Source organism: Emericellopsis cladophorae (assembly GCF_022114955.1).
Source record: "Emericellopsis cladophorae strain MUM 19.33 chromosome Unknown NODE_1_length_1489480_cov_119_871856, whole genome shotgun sequence".
Lineage (NCBI taxonomy): Eukaryota > Fungi > Ascomycota > Sordariomycetes > Hypocreales > Bionectriaceae > Emericellopsis > Emericellopsis cladophorae.
Window position 1 is genome coordinate 270402 of NW_026250926.1, and position 23920 is coordinate 294321.

The window sequence follows — 23920 nt, forward strand, 5'->3', positions numbered from 1 at the left end:
CCGAAGACGTTGAACGACGATAAGAGCCAGGGTTCTCGCTCGAGAGTCGTCGTTGAGTAATGGTCCTCTCCAAGACGGCGTTCCTGTGAATCATCGTGGAGTGACTGGATTGACCAAAGACTTTCTTGTACCACGACCATCAAAGGCTCTTTCTGGGGGCAACAAGTTGCTTTGTCTGCTAGGTGAGCTTGATCCAGCGAGGCCAGGAAGGTGGCCATATCTTGCATTGTCAAAGCCTCTGGTGATGCGCTGCGATGTTCTTGGGTCGACTGCCTCACCCTTGCACCCATTGACACTGGACAAACTTCATGATGAGCATAACGTGGCGACAAGAGGCGCTGTGGTTGGCGAATTGTATACAAACAGCAAAATAAGGGTAAAACGACAGCCGACACGACCGTTCCAGAATGTCCAGGTACATATTCCACTAATCAGGACCATTCCCCAACACAAGCCATCATAAGCAGGCGATAGTCCCCAGAGGTTTCGCCTTTGATACGGGCACCCAGGCTCTTGCGATATTTCTGCTGGTACGCTGCTTTCACATTGGCCAGCGTGGTTGGGTCCCAATGGTACCGAATTGTGCGCGCGACAAGCAGGTTGTCCTTTGTGCCCATCCCTGCCATGGATTCCTCGAGCAGTGTGGCTGCATGCATGTATTTGTCGACAGCCTCCTGCAGTTGGAAATGGAGCGCATCTCGCATGTGACCGGAGAATTCCTGAATAACCGTTAGCATATAGGTCCAGGGAAAACTATCCTTGAAGAAGCTCTTACACTTTTGATGACGTCGCTCAAGTTCTTCCTGAACTTTTGCTTGTATGAGTGGGCGATAGCTCGAATCTGGTCGTTGTTCCTTGTACTTAGAATCTGGCAGACCAAAATCTCATCCGTACCCATCCGTCCCTCCGTCGCCTTGTACAGGTCCATCACATCCTGGTCAACTTGGCGAGGATCGACGGGCGCAGAGTCTTCAGCGCGATTAGCGCCAAGGACAATCATAAAGTGCCGCTCTGTCTTCATGCTAAGGTCACCCTTGACCGCGCTCTCGAGGCTCCGTCTGAAAGTTTGCTGGAATGTGCTCTTGATAGCCTTAATGTCGGCATTGGAGCGGCCCAGAAGAATGTCGTTCAAGACAACCTCCTTCGTACCTGGCCCATCCATCGCTTCGAACAAGAGATGGCAATCTGTGTGCAACGGTCCGCGCGCCAGCTGGACAAGTCCCTTCTCAAAATAGCCGCTTGTTTCTTTTCTGAGGTCCTCGATCAGATTGCGCTTGTGAATACGATCGAAAGTCTGGCGTATGACCTCCATCTGTAGCGGGTCTTTGTTGGACAGAATCCGGATGAGCGCCTTCTCGTCCGTCCCAAACCCTTTCATAGCTGCTCTAAGCGCCTGGGCGTCTGCATTCCCATCCCATTGAATGATCTGTGGAGGACCGTAGCCCGGCGACGGCGGGGTTGGCTGTGCTGCCGGAGCGCCATACGCCTGTCCATGCGGCGGAGGCGCACCGTGGCCGGGGGGAGCGCCTGGCGGCGCGCCATACGGACCGGGTGGAGGTGCAGGTGAATGATGACCGTACTGACCCGGGGGAGGAGGACCGGGCGGTGCACCGTACTGCTGATATTGCTGAGGTTGGCCGTACGGGGGCTGCCCTTGCGGGGGATAATGGCCGCCTGGCGGAGGACCCGGAGGAGGGGCGTGATGCCCTTGCGGCGGGGGAGGGCCTGGCGGAGGCTGGTAATAACCGCCCTGCTGGGGAGGATAGCCTTGCTGAGGTGGGTAGCCTTGTTGGGGAGGAGGATGCCCGTGTTGTGGTGGTGGGTAGTGGCCCTGAGGAGGGTATGGCGGTTGGCCGTAGCCTTGAGGAGGCTCTGTACACTTCATTAGCAGCAGGTTGAGAGTTGCGCTGGCCGCGTCTGGCCCGAGGCAGGGAGAACGCACGACCGTACGGCGGTTGGCCGTATCCTTGGTAAGACATTGCCGTCGGCGCTATGGAACAGAGGGCGCTTGGGAATCGACCACGGATTGTCGTCTTGGGGGGGATGTTCACGGGATGTCGACGGAGGGGATGCGACAGCCATATGAATGCGCAAGCACACGTAGCTTAAAAGTTGGAGAAGCCGCCTCGTCCGCAGGTCTGTTAGGCTGTTGACTGCTCCCGCGTGGCGGAGCGCTCCTAAATAACGTCATCTTCACGAGTCCTCGACGCCGTCGTCGAGCACTTATCTTGACTCGCGATGTGGTACCGATAATCGGAGCGACATGCTTCTGTCGCATGAGCGGTACTATGACGATGCGGAAGTGTACTTTTCGCAGTCCCAGTCCTCCAGATTCCTGGCAATCGAACACTTGCCGGTCAGGCCTTCAGTCTGCAAAAGCCCATCATTTACGGTTACGGTCACACTGCAGCAAAGGTGGGGGAGGGGCGTTGCCCCTCATTCATGTCGCAGGCAGGTGCGAATACGCAGCCACACGCACAGCCGCACTCTGGGCGTCGTCACCACTTGAACCCAATGTCCGTTGCTGCAGCAAGAAACGCGCCTAGAGTGCATCTCAGCTTGCTCGACAAGCGAAAGAAGACAACTATTGATGGCAATGGACGCATCCCCGTCTGATAGCCAATCGATCACATGCAGGTACGATCCGCGCAATTCGACGTGCATTACTGCCGGACTCCGAAGCAGGATCCGCCAGTAGGAAAAGGTGGCTGGTGGCTGGCATTGACGCCCCAGCCACATCTTTTCTCCTGCAGATGTCTCTGTTTCACCCACAGTACCAACAACATCACCTTCAACATTCCTGTTTCTTCAGCGACCAGCCATCTCATTATTTTAGTAGCTATACAATATGACCATCCGCCTCTCCACCGGGTCTCTCTGCATGAACTTTGTCCGTCTCCTTTTCCAGTGATTGGTTTTGCAGCATCGACGTTGCGTTGCGCCCACTCCAAGCTTCCTTAGCCTCACACACAGATCCTCACCTAGGGAGGCTTTCGTACAATGCGCATATCAGTGTCACTGTTGCTGACATGGACTCTGGCATTCGGCTTGCCTAACACAAGCGCTCTACCGCGTCCAGGTCTCGACGTCCGGGCTGCGCCAACAGGCCCTGGCAGCAAGCCGCAGTACTCTATCATTCCGCTGGAGCCAGACGAGGACGACGCTCACCAGCCGGGCAAGGATAGCGGGGACAGAGAGAACGAACCAGTCAATGGGGATGAAGATTCGACAGTAACGCTCACCCAGACGGTCATACACGTGCCGAATCCAGTCACGCAACGCATCACACGAACAGTTCTACCAGAGGTTGAGACTGTCACACAGAAGATTCCGGTGCCGACAACGGTCATCTCCATAATCGATTTGGAGGCAGAGCCAACGGCGACAGTCTATATCACACAGACACCTCTGCCTCCGGTACCTGCTCCGCAGCCCGAGCCTGCTTCTGAACCTGCCACAACACTGACTACGACAACGACTGATTCCCTCGCCACCGACACCGCCACCGCTCCCAGCGCCTCCTCTGTCACATTCGTCATCCCAGCTTCTCAGACCACTGCCTCTCCCGTCAGCGTGACTGAGGTGCCAGTGCTGCCCGTTGCGCCATCGAGTGCGATCAGCCCCCCATCGCTCACTACCCCGACCAACCCAAAGTCCCAAGGCCCAGTTGCGACGAAACTGCAACCTATTGTTCCGTCTTCCGTGGAAGAAGTCGCGACATTTACGCCAACCACGTTTTCGACCCTGGTCAGACCATCGCAGTCTGGAACCTACGATGACGGGCAGTGGCACACGAGTTACCCACCGTGGAGCGAAGCAGCGTCCACGACAGGGGCACTTTATTAATAAACTTAAAAGAGCGGCCTGAAGGTCTGGCAGAGTGTGAATGGAAATGCGACAATGTAAAACGGCCGCTTTTGATTTTGAGCACAGGCGTTTAGGAACGGGATGGACGACGCGCGCAGTCGCGCGCTGGGCTGGATAGGACAATCTACGAGGACCACTCATCATACACAATGTTCTCTGGGGTATATGGCACGGCCTATGAAATGTGTTTATGTACGATGAGGGGCAAGAGGGAGGCGATGGTCATGATTGATAAGTGATAGCAAGATAGATAGAATTGGCTGGCTATATGGGACATGGCATAGTATAAATGAGTGGAGTGTTGAATCTGAAACAACGTTTGGTCACCAATGCCTGGATATACATATACTGCTCTTGATTGAACATCCTTCTGGGAAGCCACGCTGAGCGATTCACACGAGAATTGTGCTCTATCCAGCTGGTCCTCCTAGCAACCACCCCACGCTTTGCCAAGCTCATCACAGACGGTACCGGTGAGTTCTGCGCCTGTGCTCATACCAAGAGATAGCAACGAAAATAATGAAGTGCCTCGTCAGAACCAGATCTTCCGATGGATACCAATCTTTCCAAGCCGGCGGGCAAGAATGGCACCCGGATTCTTCTCCCCGAAGACCAACACGGCTCCGCGAGGCAGACCAAGGTCATCATATGCGCCATATTTATAGGCCTCACAATCGCAACCCTGGCGGGCTTGATGGCCATCAAGCACCGGAAGCACACGAGAAACCAAGAGGCAATGAAGATCCGGAAGGCAACCGCTTCTGCTGCCGCCACGAGTGGCAAGTATGGTGTCTGACGGCGGATGGCCGTCCCCAGCATCAGGCGTGGGCATTTCACGGGACAGGCGATCTTTGACGGAAGGATTGTTTTTCTACATCTCTTTGGAGTTCTATTTCTATCCACAGTCGGTAGGTTCGATTCTTCTTCATGGTGGTACGGGGGTTGAGCTTTGGAATCAGTAGCGAGGTTGCAACTTGGCCACAGAAAGCTTAACTACCAGCAGAGTTAGTCATACGGCCATTTCATACTTTCAAACAGAGTGACTGTGAGAGTGTGCCCAGACTCTGTCTGCAACATGCAGGTGAAGTGCTTTTGCAATGTCTGTTCAGCACCTCGTGCCCGAGTCACACGACATTAAGGTTGGGCAGCTGTGCCTGACGCATGCACGCTGTCGCCTCGAAACCCCATCACACAAAGCTGCCAAAACCAGGATATCCAGCAAATCACTGATGAATTGTCTATCCTCAGAGTCGAGGACACAAGTCTCTGAATGCGCCATTTCCTCCAGCTATGGAACCTTGACCTACTCACCGACATGTTGCTTCGCATGCCAATAGGACATATCCACGTCTTGCATGTATCCACCGACGAACAGTAATAAATCACTCCACATCTACGACGAGAACTCTCTTACAAAAAGGCTGTCGACCCAGCGTGAGTCTCTTTGAAGGATGTAGTCTGTTCTGCGAAATTTCCTACGCTGCAAATGATCGCTATTGACAAGACCTGACAGCAAGACGTCTGGCTCTGTCATGTCCGTTTATACAGGACGTACCTGCATGTCTGACCCCACAAGCCCGACTTACACAGATCAGAGCACGCACGATGCAGGCTTCAGCAATGGCCACTATGGGTTTTATGGTATTCTTCGCTTCAATAGCATCACTCCAAGCCAATGCGTCCCCACTGCTGCAAGCGCGAGACCAAGACCCGGGCACAGCATGCTCCCCCGAGGGTCAGTGGTCCTGTCACCCAGACACCTTTCAGCGCTGCGCGTCTGGGCAGTGGAGCGTGGTCATGGATCTCGCCGAGGGCACCAAGTGCAGCCCAGATGGGCTGTCGGAGGAGATGAGCATCGAGCACGACGGGACTGTCACCGGCCAAGGAGGCCAAGATACAAACGAAGGCACGCCGCAGTCGAGTGGCGCCAGGTGCAAAAGGGCTGTTGGAATGGCTTTGGTAGTGCTGGGGATGGTGACCGCCTGGGGCTCGTGAGACGTGGGAAGGGGAGGATAACCTTTAAGTCCGGGGAAAATCCCGAATATACAAACCCCCACGCTTATCGTACGGTGACGTATCCACAAGCCCGCATGAGGAGGATGCAGAGTCTGTCAAATGAGGGAGACTCCTGAAGCATATCATGTCTGCAGGCTCTATTGATCACATCTAGTTCCTGTTGAAGGTGGGTTCGGGCGACTGGACCGGTCATATAAGTACGTCGAGCGCAACAACAGGCCAAGTTCAACCAAGCAGCACAGCCATTGCCTCCATCCAACTCCCTCAATATGTCTCCTCCCAGCGGCACAACCATTGTCACCGGCGCCACCGGCGGCATGGGCAGCGCCATCGTCTCTCACATCATGAGGAGATCCGACCTGGCGGAAACACAGACTGGCATCTACACTGTCCGCAAGCCATCCTCCGCCCCAGCCTTGCGCAAGGCGCTCCAAAGCGCGCCTTCGTCACACAAGCATGAAGTCGCGGCGTTGGATCTCTCCTCGATGGAGAGGGTGCGCGCGTTCGCCAAGGACATCAACGAGCGAGTGACCAGCGGCGCGATACCACCCATCAGAGCTCTGATCCTGAACGCAGGATATCAGGACCATAAAGAAATAGTAGGTTCTTTTGATCGCCATGATGCCGGTGTCGAGCTTACATTTGCAGAACATGACCTCGGACGGCTACGAGACGACATGGCAGGTCAACTACTTGGCCAATTTCTTGCTCGCCCTGCTGCTCCTACAGAGCATCGACAAGAAGGAGGGGCGCATCCTCATCGTGGGAAGCTGGACGCACGAGTGAGTCAACCTATCTCACTGGCATACAGCCTCGTTTCATGTGTTCGCAGCGGCTAACGGTTTGGTCGTTAATAGCGTCGACGATGCCCGCAACAAGTCGGGCGGTCAGGATCCCTACAGCGCGCCTCTCTGGAACAGCCTCTTTCCTGACCTCGACGACCTGGCCCGAGGCAGATGGAGCACGCCCCAAGACGACCCGTCATGGCTGTCCGGTTTCCGTCGGTACGGCGCGAGCAAGCTCTGCGTCGTCATACTGCAACAAGAGTTGGCGCGGCGCGTAGCGCGCGACCCAGACCTATCGCACATCGCGGTCATGGGGCTAGACCCGGGCGCCATGTCCTCCGATCTGCTGCGACGCGGTAGCTTCTTCTTCACGTGGTTCCTGGCCTGGTTCGTGCTGCCCGTCGCGGGGGCGCTGTCTGTGCACCTCAACCCCAACGGGCCCATGAGGACGACCTGGAAGAGCGCTGGCGATGCCGTGCGGGCCTGCTTCGATATAGACTCGCCCGCCGGGCAGCCGCTGTACCTCAACGGGACGGATGAGTTCGAGGTCGCAAAGGACGCGCAGGACGAAACCAAGCGACGCAAGCTATGGGAGTACAGTCTTCAGGCTGGTGGCATTCGGGAGGGCGACACGGTGCTGGAGGATTGGAAATAATCAAGTTGGGAGAGTGCGATGTGAATATTTCATCAATGAATTAATGGAATTTGTGCCTACATGTGGCACTACAAGGATGTTTCGCTGAGACCCTTGTCATGGTGAGAGTGAAACATGGACACGGTTCCACAAACGGTCACGGTTCACGGCCGTTTGCAGCCGGATCGGTCGCAGGTTCGCATTAATTTGGGGTTGACTAATTAGGTCCCTAATGTGAGCCAGTGAATGAAGTTGTCGATTGACTCGTTTGATCATCACACAGCGATCCAAGATGAAGGTTGCATGTCGAAGACAACTGAAGCTGCCCACTGATAACCGTAATCATCGCTTTCTTGGCGCATGGTGTGCATTGATAGATGCGTGGTGTCGTAATAATAGCTATGCATATGAATAAATGCCCACCCCTTTCGATAGCGCTCGGCAGTCCTTCAATAGTTACGTCTCAAAGCGATGCCCGTTGCAACCGCTGGTGAGCTGATGGTCTGAGCTGTCGTCAACAAAGTGGTCCGAGACTGAAGCGACAGGCAGCGCGATCAAGAAGCAACGTTATTATCAACGGGTCACCAACCCCTAGTGCGTCGCGACATCAGGCAAGCTGGACTCCTGGAGTCTGGAGCCACTGAGGTGTCGAGGGCCAGCAAGATTCGAAACAAGAGCTCGCGCCGTCGGGTCATGCACGCCACGAGAGTCGAGCCGACCGGTGCCCCTCCAACTTTGCCAGGAAACGAATTGAATCGTCTCGTCTGCGACTGGGAGGTCTGATTATTATTTATCGAGAATCAGTGGTCCATATCATGTCGCGCATGCCGCTGTCGGCCAGACAGACGCGCCCCCTCGACAATGTGGCACCGACTCTCCAGCGCCATACAACAGCAATCACCAGCTGCCACCACCACCACCACCACCACCACCACCAAGGCGCGAGACGACCCCGACACCCAACTCTGGCAGGACAGATTCGACGATCGGATTGAGCGCCTTGCAAAATCTTCTGAAGGTGGCAATCGACCCCATCGCTTCGAGATTCAACAGGGCAAGGCTGTGCCCAGCTCAAGCGACACGCCTCTGGCTTTGCGCGAGTACCTGTGAGTGAGCGAGCGAGAGCCTTTCTCCCCCAATCGCTCCGAATTCCTGATCAAGAAGCGATGGGGGTTCGACCAACCACGAGAGTGAATGAAGGGATGCTGACGCGCCCAAAATAACAGACCAAGCTCCACCTCTTCGTCGACACCAGAAGCTGCGCCTCGACCGCGACAATTCCCACGAACCTCAGACTGGCGCCAGAGAGTCCAACCGGCACCCCCTCCACCTGTTAACGGCGAAGTTGCCGTACCAAAGTTGGTGGTGAGCGACGATCATTGCGACAAGAGGCAACCGCAGAGCGACGAAATGGCGAGCCTGTATTACACACAACTACAACAGCAGCAAAAGGCGATCAATACGGATGGAGTGTCGTTGCCAAGCTCCCCCGAACTGAGCCCAGAGAACAGCCCGTAAGAGAAAGCAATGGTCGTAATGTACCCTGACTGACATGTGACACTAGCAGGTACTACAATGACAACAGTGTCTCGCCAATGGAGGAGGATGACGCAGATGTGTCTCGACAGTATTTCATCGAGGGGGCCAACCCACTGGCGCAACATCCCGCTGCCAACTCATCAACAGCTACCTCGCCCGCTCTTCGGTCCAGTGGTCAACATCCGTCCAGCAGTATCCCCACGATGAAAAGGCAGCAGCAGAAGCTGAGCGACGCCGATGCAGTGGCTCCAAGACCGCGAGCGAATCGCGACACGCACCTGAGGGCTGGGACCCCTCCTATAGAATCGGACCACACATCTCGCAACGCCGTCGGATGGGAGGATCCTACCGACCAAATGCATCCTCGACCAGAGAGCACCGAACCCCGCGACGAAGCGCCCATGTACGGCATGAAGACCACCGTCACGGCTCAGCTGGGCCAGCGCTCGAGGAACCCCCCACCTTCTCTTGGGCAGCGCGTGCGCCAGCAGCTGGGGAAAGGAAAGACGGAGCCCATCGAGAACAGACCAGCATGGCAGGGCGCCAGCGGCAGGGAGACTGTCGTCAAACCTGTCCAGGACAAGACCAGTGTGCCGCCGCTGCAGGTGCCGCCCAAGAGCAGCAAGAGGGCCGAGCGGGCGAGGGATGCGCGCACACAGGAGCAGCATGCTCAGCCTATACGGCAAAGTCAACAGGCACACGACATGGCACATGGCTCGTCGAAAATGGCAGCCCTTCGAAAGTTCATGCCCCATCGCCACAATCAGGTACCGCCTCAACCCCAAGGCCGGGCCTCTTTCGCAAACGAGCCTGCGACAGACAACGTCGCAGCTGTAAACGCCACCACCACCACAGACGAAACAGGCATGGACATGTCTTCCTCCATGGAGGCGCCCGATTCCCCGCCACAGATTCGGGTCTCGCCCCATCCCCCTCGACTCACGATTCCCAACCCGGACAAGGCCATCAAGCGCAAGCCCCCGCCCAACGCTGCCAACAGCCCAGCACACGTCGTCCACCCGTCCATCTCCAGCTCAGTCTACTCAACGCAGCCCGATCACCCGACCCTGACCACCTCACCGCAGCAGATCACGTCTACTCCCCCGCTGCTGGAGGACTCACGGACGCAGCCCCCGTCGCAACTCAGCAGCACCAGGTACCCTACATCTGCAGACGACACGACCTCTCGACGCTCCAACGAGGAGCAAGTGCCGCCTGTCTCCGAGCCAGCGTCTTCCGTGATGGATCGTAGGAGACCCGTCCCCGGACGAGACAGCCCGCAGACGGTACCGCACGACCCCCTGGTGATTTCGCTCAAGTCGGCCACCACGTCCGACCATGCCAGCACGCCACGGAGCATCGCCCACGACAAGCCGGTTGGCCGGCCCATGTCCATCATGTCAACGAGCAAGGATCTGCCCCCGGCGCCACCGGAGATGGTCGACACCAAAGACCGCGTCGTGCTGCTCAAGACGAAGCTTGAGGCGCTGGCCCATCGACGCAACAACATCAGTAGGAGCATCAAGAAGATGACGGAACTCATGCCCGCTGACAGGCTCATGGCCAGCCACGAGGTGCTGCGCAAGCGCGAGGAGGAGAAGAGGAAAGTCGAGGTTCTTCGCGAGGAGCTCGCCGAGGTGCAGAGGCAGGAGTACGACCTAGGCTTGAAATTGCACCGCGCGTACAAGCGTCAGGAGCGCGAGGCAAACTACGAGACCGGCACGCTGTGGGTCAGGAGAGTCACGAGCTAAGCTTGGACAATAATGGAAGCATCAAAGGGCCGTTTCATTTCATTTCTCTTTCTTGTCTGTCTAGCGTGTTCAGCATACCATGGCATTGCGATGCGCGTTCTTTCACAGCGAGTCTGAAGCATGTAGGGCGACCGAAGCGTCAGTAAAGTGAGAGTATCTAGATTATCACTTGTATCATGCCGTCATTCACAATGGTGATTCTTCTTTTGTTTTTCATTGAAGAGGTCGCAGGTGGAACCGCCCTCCCTTTTTTTTTAAATAATACTTGTCCCATGTTTCCTATAAGTTTGGATCAGCCGAAATCAAAACTCCTTCCGCCTTCCCATCCGTTCGAACCCTGCAGATCCCACGGCCACGTACCTCTTACCCGCACTCATGGGTGCCAAAAGGCGCAAGCACCGTCGTTGCACTTGAAGCACATATCGCCCTCTTTGCGCGCACGGTTCTCGCAGCGACAACCCGACTCCCACGCATGACGGCAGTAGAACTTGCCCTTGCGGTTGTGACGCTGGATCGTTTTATCAGCAATGATCTCGGCACGGCTACGAGGGCCAGACTTACTGTTCTGGCTGAGCAGAGGGTCGGAGCCTGGGGTGGAATGGCCCGTGGAGAACGGTTGAGGGGGCATGGGGGAGGATGGGCGAGTCTCCTTGGCCTTGGCCTTGTTAGCCTTCTGCCGATCGCCATCGATCATGCGACGGGTGAGGCAGCGAGCGAGAGAGGGTTTCCGGCTCAAGGCTGCTTCTTGGGCGTCAGACATGGGCTGGATGCCCATCTCGTCAAAGGTGGTGGGCGTTGAGGGCTGATGGCGGGGAGAGCGGTTGGGGTAAGCACGTTGACTATCCGTGTATGAAGACATGTTGATCTTGCTTTGGCGGGGAAGATTAGATATGTTTTGACGACTTGGATGGTTTTGGTCGTGGATGTTGTTTGTGTATAAGCGGAACCGGAAGCTGGCCACTTGTTGTGTGTAATTGTGTTGGAATGATGAGTTTGATGAGGAAATCGAAAAGAATCATTGAATCTGAAATGTAGAGATATTTATGCTGCTTAGATATGTCGATTGACTGCTGCTTGTAGATGAACGGCGATGTGATGGAAACGAACGTGGGCGAAAAGGGGTTCACAACCACACACGGCCAAACAGCAGTGTACCACGTCAAACAAGTGACATGAAGTGGTCATCTGAACACATGAACAAAGTCGGAAGCTGGTTCTACGGAACATGCTTTTGCTAGAACAGTCCAATATCGACGCAAACACAAAGTATAACGAAACGGAGGCGAAGACGGCGTACGCACCCTCAATATCAACGGACCTTGCATGCGAGGCAAATCGAAGCGATAACACACGAGCCAGGATCTTTTGAACAGGAGCAAGTTCCTTTCGGGACGTCAATGGCAAGGACGGAAAGCAAGCGGACGTGAGCCGGCACATTGGCCGTTTTCCTGTCTTTGTTGTCTTACGTAGCTCAGCTTAAGCCTACGCTTAAAGCCAAGTGGTTCAATGTGCTCAGACGCAGAGACAACAACAGCTTGTCCATAGTCAAGCCACTACAAGCGAAGATAGGTGAGGCAATTTCGTCAATTTGATGGTTGGCTCACGGACCGCTCAGACTATGTGTGGTCAGACGCTTCTAGAAGCCCTATCTATGATGATTTCACTAAACCTGCTAACTGAACCCGGGACACGTACGAGTATTCATATTATGTAGACTGATGTCATTACGCTAGCAACTCCATTATCGCTTCTTGAGTTACCGCTGCTGGGTTGGAGCTGCGCTGTGCGCGTTTCCCCCCTTAGAGAGTATATCGGAACAGGGGTGACTTGTCCCCAAGCTCCATCAATTCCTTGTCGGAATATTCGCTCCTGACCTGCTCTTCTGACACCCACACACGCTCTGCGTTGGAGCGCAGGTATGACCAGATAAGCACCAACACCATGAGGATGGCAACGACAGCCAGACCCAGGCAGACACCGAAGGCCATGAAGAATCCCGGTGCGTCTTTGTAGTCATAGACGAAGCTGCCAGTGAGCCCACCAATGCTGCCCACTGCCATGATGAAGGCAATGCCAACCGCGCGACGGGACGGCGTACCAAAGTTGTTCGAAACCCAGGAGCCACAGAGGGGGGCCATGGGGAAGATACCGGATGTGACGAGGGACATGCCGACCAAGACACCGGGAGTCGATTTGCCGACGCCGATGGCTACAATCAGCAAGATCATGTAGCCGAGCCCGATGCTGGAGAGACAGACTAGCACAAAGGGCGAACGCACGGAGCAGCGGTCGGAAAAGAACGACACACCCAGGGCGGAGCATGTGCCGGCAATGTAAGGCACTGCGCTGAGGAGCTGCGAGTGCTGACGGCTCCAGCCGAGTCCCTTGATGATGGTGGGAACGGCGAACTTGAGTCCTGTATCCTTTATGAGATCATTGTCGAACACGCGCATTTATTGAGCAAGGAACATACCAAGACCACAAGCACCAACATTGTGCAACACCAGTCCGAGGGTCCAGTACCGCCAGTCGCTTGTGATGCTCTTCAGGTCATCCCACACTGTTGGTCCACCCTCAACCCTAGCACTGCCATTGTCGCGGATGAAACTCATCAGTTCGAGGTAGCGCTTTTCGTCTTGGGTGAGCCACTTCGAAGTCCTGGGTGAGTCGACCAGCACCACGGTCGTCAACAAACCCAGCAGGATGGTAACGCCGCCCTCAATGAGGAAGATCCATTGCCAGGGCTTCAGGCCTCCAACGCCTCCCATGGTGGAGATGGCAGCAGCCAGAACACCAGAGAAGGCGCCCGAGACGGATGCTACGGCCATAAAGATGGACATGCGGAAGGCGACAAATTGACGGGGATACCATTGGGAGCAGATGAACATGGCAGCAGGGAAGAAGCCGGATCTGTCATTGTCAGTGTATGTACACCTCACCAGGTCCATGTCTGGTTATTAGCTTACTCGAATGCACCGAGGAGCAGGCGCAGCGCAACGGCTCCGCCAAAGTCCTCGAGCACACCGTGACAGGTCATCACCACCCCCCAAGCCAGGACGAGGCCCGAGATGTAGAGCGATGGTCTCTTCAGCGTCTTTAGGAACATGTTGCTGGGTACCTCTGCCGACAGTTAGCCAAGGCTGTGCATCGCAGGACATCCAGTCGACGTACCAAGGATGAAGTATGGCAGGAAGAACACTGCCAGGACAATGTTCCACTGCTTTTCTGTCATGCTTAGGTCCTTTTGGAAACCCTCGATCCTCGCATTTCCAATGTTGCCACGGTCCAGCTGCGCAAAGAGATAGAGTACGCAGAGCACAGGAAGCAATCGCACGTCCGTCTTGAGACGAACTCTGCGTCGCTGAGCAGCCGTGAAACCCTTGTAGAAGGCCTCATCGTCTTCGGTGAGGCCAACAACGCGGATGCCATCGAGTGTCGTGACCCAACCCTCAGTGTCGCTATGTGCGGATACGGGACGCTCATTTGTTTCGATGACCGAGTCCGGCTTGCCCGAGGGGCCTCGCTGCCTCTCTTCCCCAGGGCCGACTTCTGTGACAGAGGCTCTAGCAAGCTCTTTGCCGTAGGTCGGTGGTCCAGTGGTGGCCATTTCGTTTGGGGCCATGGCTGCGAATGTCGACTGCGTCTGTACCTTGCGAGGGAACACAGGACGATAGAGCACGAGGATACACTGTTATATAAATTCGGGATACTCGGCAAGATAAGCTGCAATGTCGTTTCGCAATGTAGTTGTCAGTTATGGCGTGCTTGTCGAGCGAAAGTCTCAAGCCTCGTGGCGACTTTCCGTTACCTTGGGAAACATGGCGGACCCAACCTTACGGCATGGGTTGCCCCTGAGTCAAGACAATGCCATACCAGGTACACTTGCCCTGTCGTGAACAAGAAACAACCTTTGACCAGCGCTTGCATTCAAACCCTGTTGTACATCCAAGCTAATATAAGTACTTACATATCGACGAATGAGAAAGCCAGCCGCGCTCACTCGTCTAGTTCATTCCTTCCATGAATTCCACGCGGTCGAGAATCATCTGGCGATAGCCCATGTGCTCGCGCAGTCCTTCCCACTCCGGACCTGTCTCCTCGCCGTGTCGCCACGTCTCTTTGAACCCCCACGCACATGAGATCTTGTCTAGTGCCTCGCGCTCCTCCTCTCTAATCCAGCGGTAGCGCAGCGGTGTGCCCGGCAGCCATGTCACCCGCCTCATCTGGTCCTTGGCGCTGAGCTTTGCAATGATGCCCAGTCCGCCCACGACAAAGAAGTACCCCGAAATGGCAGAGACACCAATTGCCGTTGCCGTCATCACGTCCATTGTGTTTTGCCAGTAGTGTGCATATGCCGTGCCGAGACCCAAGATGCCAAAGGGGAGTGATACGAGCGTCATAAAGGGGCCGGCGCCCTGCTTGATTAGCTTTTGGCGCTTGAAAGCCTTGACGCAAAACGCCGCCTCCGTGATGCCAAGCGCGGCATCAAGGTGCTTCGCGTCAATGGCCGTCTGCAGGGCAATGTCGGCAACACCCTTCTCAACGGCCTTGTCTGCCCTGTTTGGGTTCTGCGGCACATATGTCACCTTGCCATCCTTGAGCACCGGCTTATCTTTGTGGGCGTAGAGCTCGAGCACCGCGGGCAGCGTCTCGGGCCGGCCGAGATGGGCTTGCGTGTGGACATAGAGTTCCAGCAGATTTTGCGTCATCTCCACATTGGGATGCGCGACAATGGCGTGCGCAGCTATGGATATGCGCAAGTTGGCGTTCATGAGCTCCGTGTCCGTGGCGGGTGCCGTGCCACGACGCTCCATGGCCAGAGCTGCCAGCCGCGAGGCCGGCTGTTGGCTGCGCACCCTTTTCAGGTGAGGATGAATACTAGTTGCGGCGCGGAGACATGTCTGCAAAGCTTTCGCTGCCGCGCTCTTTTCGGGACCCTGTGTTTCCACGAGGCTGATGAAATCGTGGAGGGCTTTGTCGACCCCTTGGGCGACTTCGCGAGGCGGCTTGGATACCTCGATCGCGGACGCAGCGTCAGGAGCCGGCACTGGCGGCTGCGGTGTCGATGCAGCTTGGGGTTTGGTCGTCGATGTCGAGGCCCATCTCTTCGTGAACACTCGTGAAGGCCTGTTCGAAGCATGTATCGCGGCCTGGGCACGTCGGACGCGCAGAGCGAGTGGCTGTCGAGCAGTCTGTGGCGGAATGGCCGAGCATTGCTGGCATAGCGAGCCTAGCTTCTGGGGGTTCGTGCGACGCATGACTGCGCTTTGGTAGGCGCCTCGAACTTTGGCGAGCCTCCCAGTTGCGAGATTGTGGTAGGTAGCCTGGTCTTTGCTGCGCAATCGAGTCCCCAACTTCTTGGCGATCCGTCCTGAATTTGAACGTGAAGGCGTTGCAGTACGTATCCACATGGGTAAGGAGCCATTAGTCGGCGGCACAAGCTGTTAGAGCAGAGGGGCTTTAGAGAGCTTCCTACGATTTAGTCCACGCCTAGGTATCACTGAAACCTCCTGAGCGTACTTTATACTGATTTCGAAGACAACTAGCTTGACAAACGTGCCACATTCAAACCAATTAAGGGAATAACCTCTATCAAGTATCCCTCAAACTAACGGAAAATCCACTCAGATTATGTCTACCTTACTTCAGAGACCTAGCTGCAGCGGGAATTGCCAGAATTGCGAAGGACTGTGTAGATAGTACCGAGGTTGTGAGCCCCCAAGTGTAGCATCTATAAGGAGATCTTGGTCTCAAAAGCCGACGCAATGGTGTAAGGAAACTACATAAATACCTGTCAAACGTATTCAATTTCACTATTTCCTGGATTAAAAGCCTGTGGGACAAGTGCAAATATTCGACCCTATCTAGCCAGTCCGGCGGGAATTCTGTCGACCTGTGGGCCGTCGCTGCAGCAGGGCGGGGCGCCTGTGAAGGACGACGACAGCCACGTTGTGCACAGTCAGCCGATGGCGCAGACAGACAAGCAAGATGACGAAACTGCACACGACAGCTCCAGCAACCATACCGCAGAGTATTTCACCAGCAGAGCGGCAGCATTGATTCCGAAACTCGTCAACAATAGCTCGCCTTTTCGACTAAGCGACAATTGCGGCTGTCAAGTAGCGAGCGCCCTGACAAATAACAGACCGTCAGACTTCCACGGCCCAACCAACGCTGGCCAAGGCTGCAGCCCACAGGCGCCTTGACGTTGACTGGCACGCTCTCGAGACTGCCTGGACATCTGTCCCGCATGGCTCTGCCCTCAACTTTTCAATACTCCTGAGCCTCGACATACCTAAATCACAATGCCGCCTCCACCTCCACCTCCGCCACCAATGCCAGGAGCGGGAGGACCGCCGCCGCCGCCGCCGCCTCCTGGTGATCTACCACGAGGGCCACCACCCGGTGGTGCGGGCAGAGTGAGTATACCTCACGCATGAGTGGCCTTGCGCACTTCTAACCGTCTCCAGGGTGCCCTTCTCTCCGACATTTCCAAAGGCAAACCGTTGAAAAAGGCTGTTACCAACGACCGTTCTGCGCCTATCGTCGGCGGATCATCAGGAGGCGGCAGGGGACCACCGGTAGGAGGCGCGCCTCCTGTGCCAGGCATGGGCGCACCAGCACCGCCGGGGGGACTCGCACCGCCTGTGCCTGGAAACCGAGCAAGGAGCAACAGCGACCAAGGACAGTCATCGGGTCCAAGCATGGACGCCGCACCACAGTTGGGGGGCTTGTTCGCCGGAGGCATGCCCAAGCTGAAGAAGAGGGGAGGCATCGACACAGGCAGGGACCAGGACTCATCGTACTTGTCGGACCCTGGCGAGTCGACGCTGTCGGCACCCAAACCACCCACAGACTCCGCTCCTCGACCTCCAGCAAGCGCCGCGCCCGCCATACCGGGAGGTCGGCCTCCTGCTCCTCCTGGGCTACTGAAAGAGGTTCCCAAACCGCCCACGGGCAAGAAGCCACCGCCACCGCCCATTGGCAAGAAACCTCCTCCGCTGCCAACGTCACGCAAGCCGTCCAACCTCTCAACCACATCCTCGACCTCGACGCCCGCTGGACCTCCACCTCCGCCTCCACCCCCGCCTCCAGCAGCATCTGCGCCTTCGGCACCTCCAGCTCCACCACCGCCTCCTCCCTCTTCCGCGCCGTCACTGCCTCCTGCTCCTCCGCCTCCGCCTCCGCCACCTGCTGCTGCCCCCTCGCCTCGAGCGCAACCGCCGCCGCCGCCACCAGCATCATCACAGTCGGGGGCTACACTGGCGGCCCAAGCAGCGATCCGCGCGGCTGGCCAGTCCTCGCCCTCGCCAGCCCCGAGCGCGGCACCACCCGCGCCACCTCCGCCGCCCCCATCCGCGGCGCCAGCACCACCCAAGCCGAGCTCCCCACCCCCTGAGGCGGCACCGACGAGGGCTCGAGGGTCCTCCTTGCGTCAAGCCATGTTGGACCCTAGCATGTTCACTCTCACAGCCAACGGGTCGAAATCGCCCAGCCCGTCACCGCAAGGCCATTCTCCGAGTCCCAGCGGCGGCGTTGGTGGTTCTGGATCTAGAATCACAATCACAGATTCGAGGTGGCATTTCAAAGACGAGAGCCTTCTACCCAAGCCGAGGGAATACGTCAACCGACCAAAGAAGTACCGAGCGGGACGAGGCAGCAGTGTCCCTCTAGACCTGAGCGCCTACAACTAGGAAAGGAGACGTGAGGACGGGAGGGGCAAAAGCGTAGCTCGTCTAGGAAGTGTACGAGAATCTGGCAGATAGGCGTAATATAGCATTCCTGCAATTGAGCACGCCAGTATAGAGGTATTAGCAAACCTTTTTCACACATTCAACTCGTTCTGGAGAGCCGGGGGGGAGGACTTGGTTTATCAGCGACGCAATGCCGTGGTGCGCCCTCTACCCAAGTATGCAAATAAATAATACAATCCGACCGGTATATATCGTACAGCGCTTCTTGTGAAGATTCCCTCCTCTTTTACATGGACTGGAGGTAGTTGCGCTCCTTGATCTTGGCCTTCCTCTCGACCCTCATGGCCCTCATCAGCTCGTCTCTCGCCTTCTTCGCCGCCAGATTCTCCTCGGTGGAACCGCCCTCCTTGCCAGGCAGGTTGACCGATTGGTGCTGCAGCGGCACCTTGGGCTCGAGCGCCTCAAAGTTGCCCTCGGCCAGGAGCTTCTCGTCGATTTCACGCTTGCGCTTCATAGCCTGCTTGCGCTTCTTCTTGGACTTGGCTGTGTATTGTTAGCACTCCCATCATGTGAACCGCATGTTTCGAAACTGCCAAGGGGTGTGAAGGGCACGTACAGAACTCGTCATCCAGATCCTCTTCGCCTGCCCCCGTCTTCTCCGTCACCTCGAGACACTCCCATAGCCAGGCCGGGTACTCCTCGTCTTTCATCGCGACAGGGTCCTCTCCGTTCTTCAGGTAGTTGAGGCCCTTCATCACCGTGCCCTCGGGGCAGGAGGAGATCTTGGGGGCTGCCGCGGGCGCTGCATCGCCGGGGGATGATATTGGCGTCGACAGTGGCGGTGCTGCTTCGCTCAGGAAGGGTCGCGAGGTGGAGATGTAGCGGGTGGTCGTTCGCAGGAGGTTTTGCGAGGGAAATGCAGTGCGCAGACACCGTGTGCAGAGCATCGTGGCGGATCTATGGGTTGTTCAGACGGACGAGCTCTACGGCCGCTTGTAATTTGAAGTTTTTGGGCGTTTGGGAGTCGCGTGGCCCATGGCCAATCATAGGCGGTTGGCGCGGTCTTGGTGGGTCTTGGACGAACAGCTTCGTTCTGACGTTGGCAGATGCAGGACACGATGAGGACTCGGATGAGGCACCATTTAGCAGACAATTTCTCTAATGTCTCTGTCTGAGATAGTGATTAATAGCAGTTGGGGTACGCCGCATGGAGCAAGCGAGAAAGACTTGGAATGCGACCCTTGATTAGAAGCTCATCCTGTCACCACCATGAGATTGCTTGGGCTTTCCAAGTATGGGGGAGCCAAAGGTTTTGTGAATAGCTTTGCGCACTCGTAGACCTGGATGTTCCGCTGAAATGATAGAAGCTATCGCAGCACAGGCCGCTTCTTCGTGGATGAGGGTATACATGTCATATGCTCTTCTACATGACTGTACATGGCACCGGCCAGTCCCAATGCATGGACTTCCTGTCTCCGCCGGAGAATGTCGCCTTCTATGTACATGCTGCCTCGGCTACCAGCGTGTTGTGGTGCAGTTGGCGATTACTGCCACCAAGTGCCGTGTCCTTTCGTCTCCGTCATTCCAATCCTCTAGGGTCTAGCACCCTTGGGGTCCTCTTTGAGCTGAGCGATCCTGTTGATGGGGTGAACCTTGGCCTCCAAGTCGACCGCCTCGTCTTGCTTTGTCATGTAGTTTTGTTGTTGGAACTTGGTGCCCTTGATCTTGTTCGCAGCCAGGAGCTGGAGGTAACGTTCTGTCCAGGTGGGTTAGCCTGTCTGTCTGTGATCGGCATGGCAGGTCCCAACGCTGCCTACCTCGTAGGTGCCCGCAGTTCTCGAGGTGGTTGACACCCTCACGCATATAGCACTTGTTCATCTCCTCGCCAACAAGACGGATCATCATGGCGCCGACCCATTGCTCGCGGATGATAGCATCTTCGGCCGCCTTGAAGGCCTTGGGGTCGCTAAAGTCCACACCATTGAAGGTGGGGGCGACCTTGGGCTTCATCGATTTGAAGTTCTCGGACTCGGGAGTAGGCATGATGTCGATTTGTGAGGGAGTCGGCTTCAATTGAATGGTTGGAAGTCGTCGCAGTTGGTGGTTCTATCAGAAGGGCAGCACTCACAGCCCACCGGGACCAATTGTTGCGTCCTGATTGCTCAGGCGCCAAAGCGGCAGCCTCGCGGTACGTACCTTCCGCATCAGTGCTGACCGCCTTCGGGAAGCCCCACCACGGCGCAGGCGGGCAAAAAGAAAAAAAGTCGTCGCAAAGAAAAAATCAGGGATTTTTAGCCGTCAGGCTGGACCCCAAAAAGACCCCCAACCACCCACACTTAAAACGGGAGCAGAGTCTAAGTTTTCATCGTTCTCTTGCATCGCACTTTTTCTGCCTCTCTTCCCGTCGCAGAAAACCCCCTACACTTTCACTCTCTTCTATATACCCCCAAATCGCACACAAACCATCACAATGGGCAAGGTTAAGGAAAGCAAGAAGGCGGCTGCTGCCCCTTCCAAGGCTGTCAAGAACGGCGGCGTCACAAAGGCCTCGCAAGATACCAAGGTCAAGTCCAAGGACGCTGCCAAGGCTTCTGCCAAGAACATTGTGAAGGAGGAGAAGAAGTCCAGCAAGAAGAAGAAGGTTGTCGAGCCCGAGTCTTCGTCTTCCGAATCGGAGGAAGAGGAGTCTGACGACTCCGACAGCTCTGACTCTTCTGAGTCTGAGGCGGAGACTAAGAAGCCTGCCGCTAAGACCAACGGCAAGAAGGCCCCTGCCAAGAAGGAGGAGTCTTCGTCTGAGGAAGATTCCGACTCTGACGACTCGTCCGAGGAGGAGGAGGAGGAGGAGAAGCCCAAGGCCAAGAAGGTCAACGGTGCTGCTGCTGCCGCCAAGGCCAAGCCCGCCGCCAAGAAGGAGCAGTCCTCTGACGATGACTCTGAGGACGATGATGAGGAGGACTCGGATGACTCTGACTCGAGCGACGACGACGAAGAGGCCGCCAAGCCTGCCGCTAAGGCTGAGACGAAGAAAGTCAGTACACCGCCCGTTCATCCCAAGGTCCATTGCTAACTTGTCCCAGGCCGAGTCTGATGATGACTCTGAGGATGACAGTGACGATAGCGACGACTCTGCCGACAGCTCGGATGAGGCTGAGGAGACCAAGGCCGCTCCCTCCAAGAAGCGCAAGGCTGAGGACGAGGAGGACACCACCACCAAGAAGGCCAAGGTGGACGAGAACGCCCCCACAACTCTCTTCGCCGGCAGCCTTAGCTGGGGTGTCGACGACGACATGCTGTACCAGGCCTTCTCCGAGTTTGAGGGCCTCAGTGGCGCCCGCGTCGTCACCGACCGTATGAACAACAACCGCAGCAAGGGCTTCGGCTACGTCGACTTTGAGACGCCCGAGGCCTGCACCAAGGCCTACGAGGCCATGCAGGGCCAGATGATTGACAACCGCGCCATCAACCTCGACTACGCCAACGCCAAGCCCGCCGACGCCAACCCCCAGTCGCGCGCCGCCGACCGCGCCCAGAAGCACGGCGACAGCGTCAGCCCCGAGTCGGACACCCTCTTTGTCGGCAACCTGCCCTTTGACGTCGACCAGGACGCCGTCCGTGCCTTTTTCAGCGAGGCTGCTGAGCCTACCAGCATCCGCCTGCCCACGGACCCGTACGTTATACAAGTTCCTTCAGAATGACCATATACTGACCTGACCCAGGGACTCCGGCAACCCCAAGGGCTTTGGCTACGTGAGCTTCAGCTCCGTGGAGGATGCCAAGACTGCCTTCTCCGAGATGAACGGTGCTTCCATCGGCAACGGTCGCATGTCGCGCAGTGTGCGCCTTGACTTTGCCAGCCAGCGTCCTCCCCAGAGCGGCGGTGGTCGTGGTGGCTTCGGCGGTGGTCGCGGTGGAGGTGGCTTCGGCGGTGGCCGTGGTGGCGGTGGTCGCGGCGGAGGCCGTGGCGGACGTGGTGGCTTTGGCGACCGTGGTGGTCGTGGCCGTGGTGGAAGCCGTGGCGGCTTCGGTGGTCGTGGTGGCTTCTCCGGCACCAAGGTCACCTTTGACTAAAGGATGGGAAGCTATGCATGTACACTTGTGGGAGCGAACATGTGAGGGGCACCGAGGGCACTATCAGTGGGGCCGGTTCTTCGCTTGCTGTGGGCTTGAGAACATCTCGACGTCGTCTTCTCAACGTCGGATGTACCTGAGGGCTTTCATCGTGGACCGAGGGCTTGTGGCCGACGCCTTGTCATGCAAGGCACGCGCACCTGATGGCTTTTTGATACAGTGGGCTCAAATCAAAGACCTTGGCGTCTTGATGTATACCAGTTGGCTTCTGAGGGATTTGATGGCAAACCATGGCCAGTCCTTGCTTACTTGGACTGGCCAACGTGGTCGCGGCACAAAGACTGATGAGGGTTCTGGGGGCTTTTTTCAACGTTCGAGACGCGTTTTCTTGAAGCGAGCTCTGGGGGCTTTCTCGTGTCCTGCCTGAAGATATATGCTTCCTCACCCACTGCCCTGTAACGTCCTCCCACCAACCCATGGGATTTCCAGTGTTATATGACCATACTTTCTTTGGTGAGTATAATGCATTGTATTGATGCTTGGTACGATAGTCAGTAGATTCATGCACAGTCACGGCGTTTGGACGGAAAAGTGTCTGCTATTTCAGATAAATTCATACAAGATTTCACTTAGCTTCTCCCCTTCGCTTCTGAATGTGTTCCGCCCACCACATCTCCAAATCAACGCGACGCAACATTACGTGGACATGATCCTACCTCCAGCGTCGATCACGCAATGTTTGCATTCTCTGTCAAAGGGATGGTCGCCGAACTCGGAGTCACGCAATTTGGCCCATGCATCGAACGAGACCCGCCATGCGTCTTTTTCCGAGCCACTTGGAGAGACCCTGCGTCCCACCGCGATGGTGTTTCTAGGATCTAATCTTATCAATCTAATCACCGCCTCCTGCGTTCCTGCAACTCCACCTGCTACTGTGCCCCACACCCAGACTCACTCAGCAGTCAGTCTGCCGGTGTTCGTCACGGGTGTGTGGGCGGTCACTGCACCCCGCTCGTGACCACGCCCATCATTAGCTAAGTGTGCTCACCACCCTTTGCTCACGAGGCCCATACGTGCTCAGCAGGATTATTCGCCCAGTCTTGAATCGACGTCTCCAGTCGCTTTCACCGCCTCCTCCTGCGCCTCTCGCAAAGGGTCCCCCCCCCCCACATCTTCACCCCGAAGGTACGTATCCCGTCTTTTAAGTTAGCGGCTGTTGCGCTACGTAGGCGTCATCGTTACGGAAGTACGGAAGCCAGGCCCCTCGCCCAAGTTGTCCATATGGTCTTTGTGTATCTTCATCAGCCCGTTGTAAAGTAAGGCAGTGCTAAGACATGGCCATTCCTGTGGGGAAGTGATGAGCATGGGGCCTCCGCGTGAATAGGCGGGCGACGAAAGGGGACGAGGGCGCACATTGTCTGTCCTTGTCACGAAGCACACGCGCAGAGGTGCTCAGGTCATGCGCTGGCGCCGCCGCCGCCGTGAGGGCGATCTGTTGGGTACCAATGAGGGACTGGATGCCATACTATTGGCAGAGGGCCCTTTATTACTCCAAGCTGTTAT

At 56.5% G+C, this 23920-nt stretch overlaps 12 protein-coding genes across 12 annotated transcripts; 6 read left to right on the plus strand and 6 right to left on the minus strand.

The window, feature by feature from the left end:
• Window positions 1-431: 431 nt before the first annotated feature.
• J7T54_005955 (Annexin A7-like protein) lies at window positions 432-2082 on the minus strand (the record flags this gene model as incomplete). Its single annotated transcript, XM_051510134.1, has 4 exons — window positions 432-719; window positions 776-1401; window positions 1485-1872; window positions 1951-2082. 4 exons carry the CDS (start codon window positions 2080-2082, stop codon window positions 432-434), a joined length of 1434 nt encoding a protein of 477 aa, XP_051366477.1.
• Window positions 2083-3000: 918 nt separating this feature from the next.
• On the plus strand, window positions 3001-3846 carry J7T54_005956 (uncharacterized protein; the record flags this gene model as incomplete). The annotated part of the gene is made up of 1 exon (XM_051510245.1): window positions 3001-3846. The coding sequence occupies one exon, from the start codon at window positions 3001-3003 to the stop codon at window positions 3844-3846; it is 846 nt and encodes a 281-aa protein (XP_051366478.1).
• Window positions 3847-4417: 571 nt separating this feature from the next.
• J7T54_005957 (uncharacterized protein) lies at window positions 4418-4663 on the plus strand (the record flags this gene model as incomplete). The annotated part of the gene is made up of 1 exon (XM_051510356.1): window positions 4418-4663. One exon carries the CDS (start codon window positions 4418-4420, stop codon window positions 4661-4663), a length of 246 nt encoding a protein of 81 aa, XP_051366479.1.
• An 879-nt stretch (window positions 4664-5542) lies between these two features.
• Window positions 5543-7323, plus strand: J7T54_005958 (Short-chain dehydrogenase TIC 32; the record flags this gene model as incomplete). Its single annotated transcript, XM_051510467.1, has 5 exons — window positions 5543-5602; window positions 5653-5858; window positions 6167-6482; window positions 6532-6665; window positions 6741-7323. 5 exons carry the CDS (start codon window positions 5543-5545, stop codon window positions 7321-7323), a joined length of 1299 nt encoding a protein of 432 aa, XP_051366480.1.
• Window positions 7324-8163: 840 nt separating this feature from the next.
• J7T54_005959 (uncharacterized protein) lies at window positions 8164-10592 on the plus strand (the record flags this gene model as incomplete). Its single annotated transcript, XM_051510576.1, has 3 exons — window positions 8164-8408; window positions 8529-8816; window positions 8870-10592. 3 exons carry the CDS (start codon window positions 8164-8166, stop codon window positions 10590-10592), a joined length of 2256 nt encoding a protein of 751 aa, XP_051366481.1.
• A 373-nt stretch (window positions 10593-10965) lies between these two features.
• J7T54_005960 (uncharacterized protein) lies at window positions 10966-11451 on the minus strand (the record flags this gene model as incomplete). The annotated part of the gene is made up of 1 exon (XM_051510685.1): window positions 10966-11451. The coding sequence occupies one exon, from the start codon at window positions 11449-11451 to the stop codon at window positions 10966-10968; it is 486 nt and encodes a 161-aa protein (XP_051366482.1).
• A 940-nt stretch (window positions 11452-12391) lies between these two features.
• J7T54_005961 (uncharacterized protein) lies at window positions 12392-14214 on the minus strand (the record flags this gene model as incomplete). The annotated part of the gene is made up of 4 exons (XM_051510772.1): window positions 12392-13008; window positions 13066-13502; window positions 13559-13712; window positions 13764-14214. The coding sequence occupies 4 exons, from the start codon at window positions 14212-14214 to the stop codon at window positions 12392-12394; spliced, it is 1659 nt and encodes a 552-aa protein (XP_051366483.1).
• Window positions 14215-14596: 382 nt separating this feature from the next.
• J7T54_005962 (uncharacterized protein) lies at window positions 14597-15850 on the minus strand (the record flags this gene model as incomplete). Its single annotated transcript, XM_051510782.1, has 1 exon — window positions 14597-15850. The coding sequence occupies one exon, from the start codon at window positions 15848-15850 to the stop codon at window positions 14597-14599; it is 1254 nt and encodes a 417-aa protein (XP_051366484.1).
• A 1077-nt stretch (window positions 15851-16927) lies between these two features.
• J7T54_005963 (Actin-binding WH2) lies at window positions 16928-17991 on the plus strand (the record flags this gene model as incomplete). The annotated part of the gene is made up of 3 exons (XM_051510793.1): window positions 16928-17011; window positions 17063-17495; window positions 17555-17991. 3 exons carry the CDS (start codon window positions 16928-16930, stop codon window positions 17989-17991), a joined length of 954 nt encoding a protein of 317 aa, XP_051366485.1.
• Window positions 17992-18572: 581 nt separating this feature from the next.
• Window positions 18573-19233, minus strand: J7T54_005964 (54S ribosomal protein-like protein; the record flags this gene model as incomplete). Its single annotated transcript, XM_051510804.1, has 2 exons — window positions 18573-18829; window positions 18903-19233. 2 exons carry the CDS (start codon window positions 19231-19233, stop codon window positions 18573-18575), a joined length of 588 nt encoding a protein of 195 aa, XP_051366486.1.
• A 645-nt stretch (window positions 19234-19878) lies between these two features.
• Window positions 19879-20329, minus strand: J7T54_005965 (to mitochondrial NADH-ubiquinone oxidoreductase 12 kDa subunit precursor; the record flags this gene model as incomplete). Its single annotated transcript, XM_051510816.1, has 2 exons — window positions 19879-20042; window positions 20104-20329. 2 exons carry the CDS (start codon window positions 20327-20329, stop codon window positions 19879-19881), a joined length of 390 nt encoding a protein of 129 aa, XP_051366487.1.
• A 427-nt stretch (window positions 20330-20756) lies between these two features.
• J7T54_005966 (putative Cutinase negative acting protein) lies at window positions 20757-22357 on the plus strand (the record flags this gene model as incomplete). The annotated part of the gene is made up of 3 exons (XM_051510827.1): window positions 20757-21317; window positions 21367-21956; window positions 22006-22357. 3 exons carry the CDS (start codon window positions 20757-20759, stop codon window positions 22355-22357), a joined length of 1503 nt encoding a protein of 500 aa, XP_051366488.1.
• Window positions 22358-23920: the final 1563 nt, after the last annotated feature.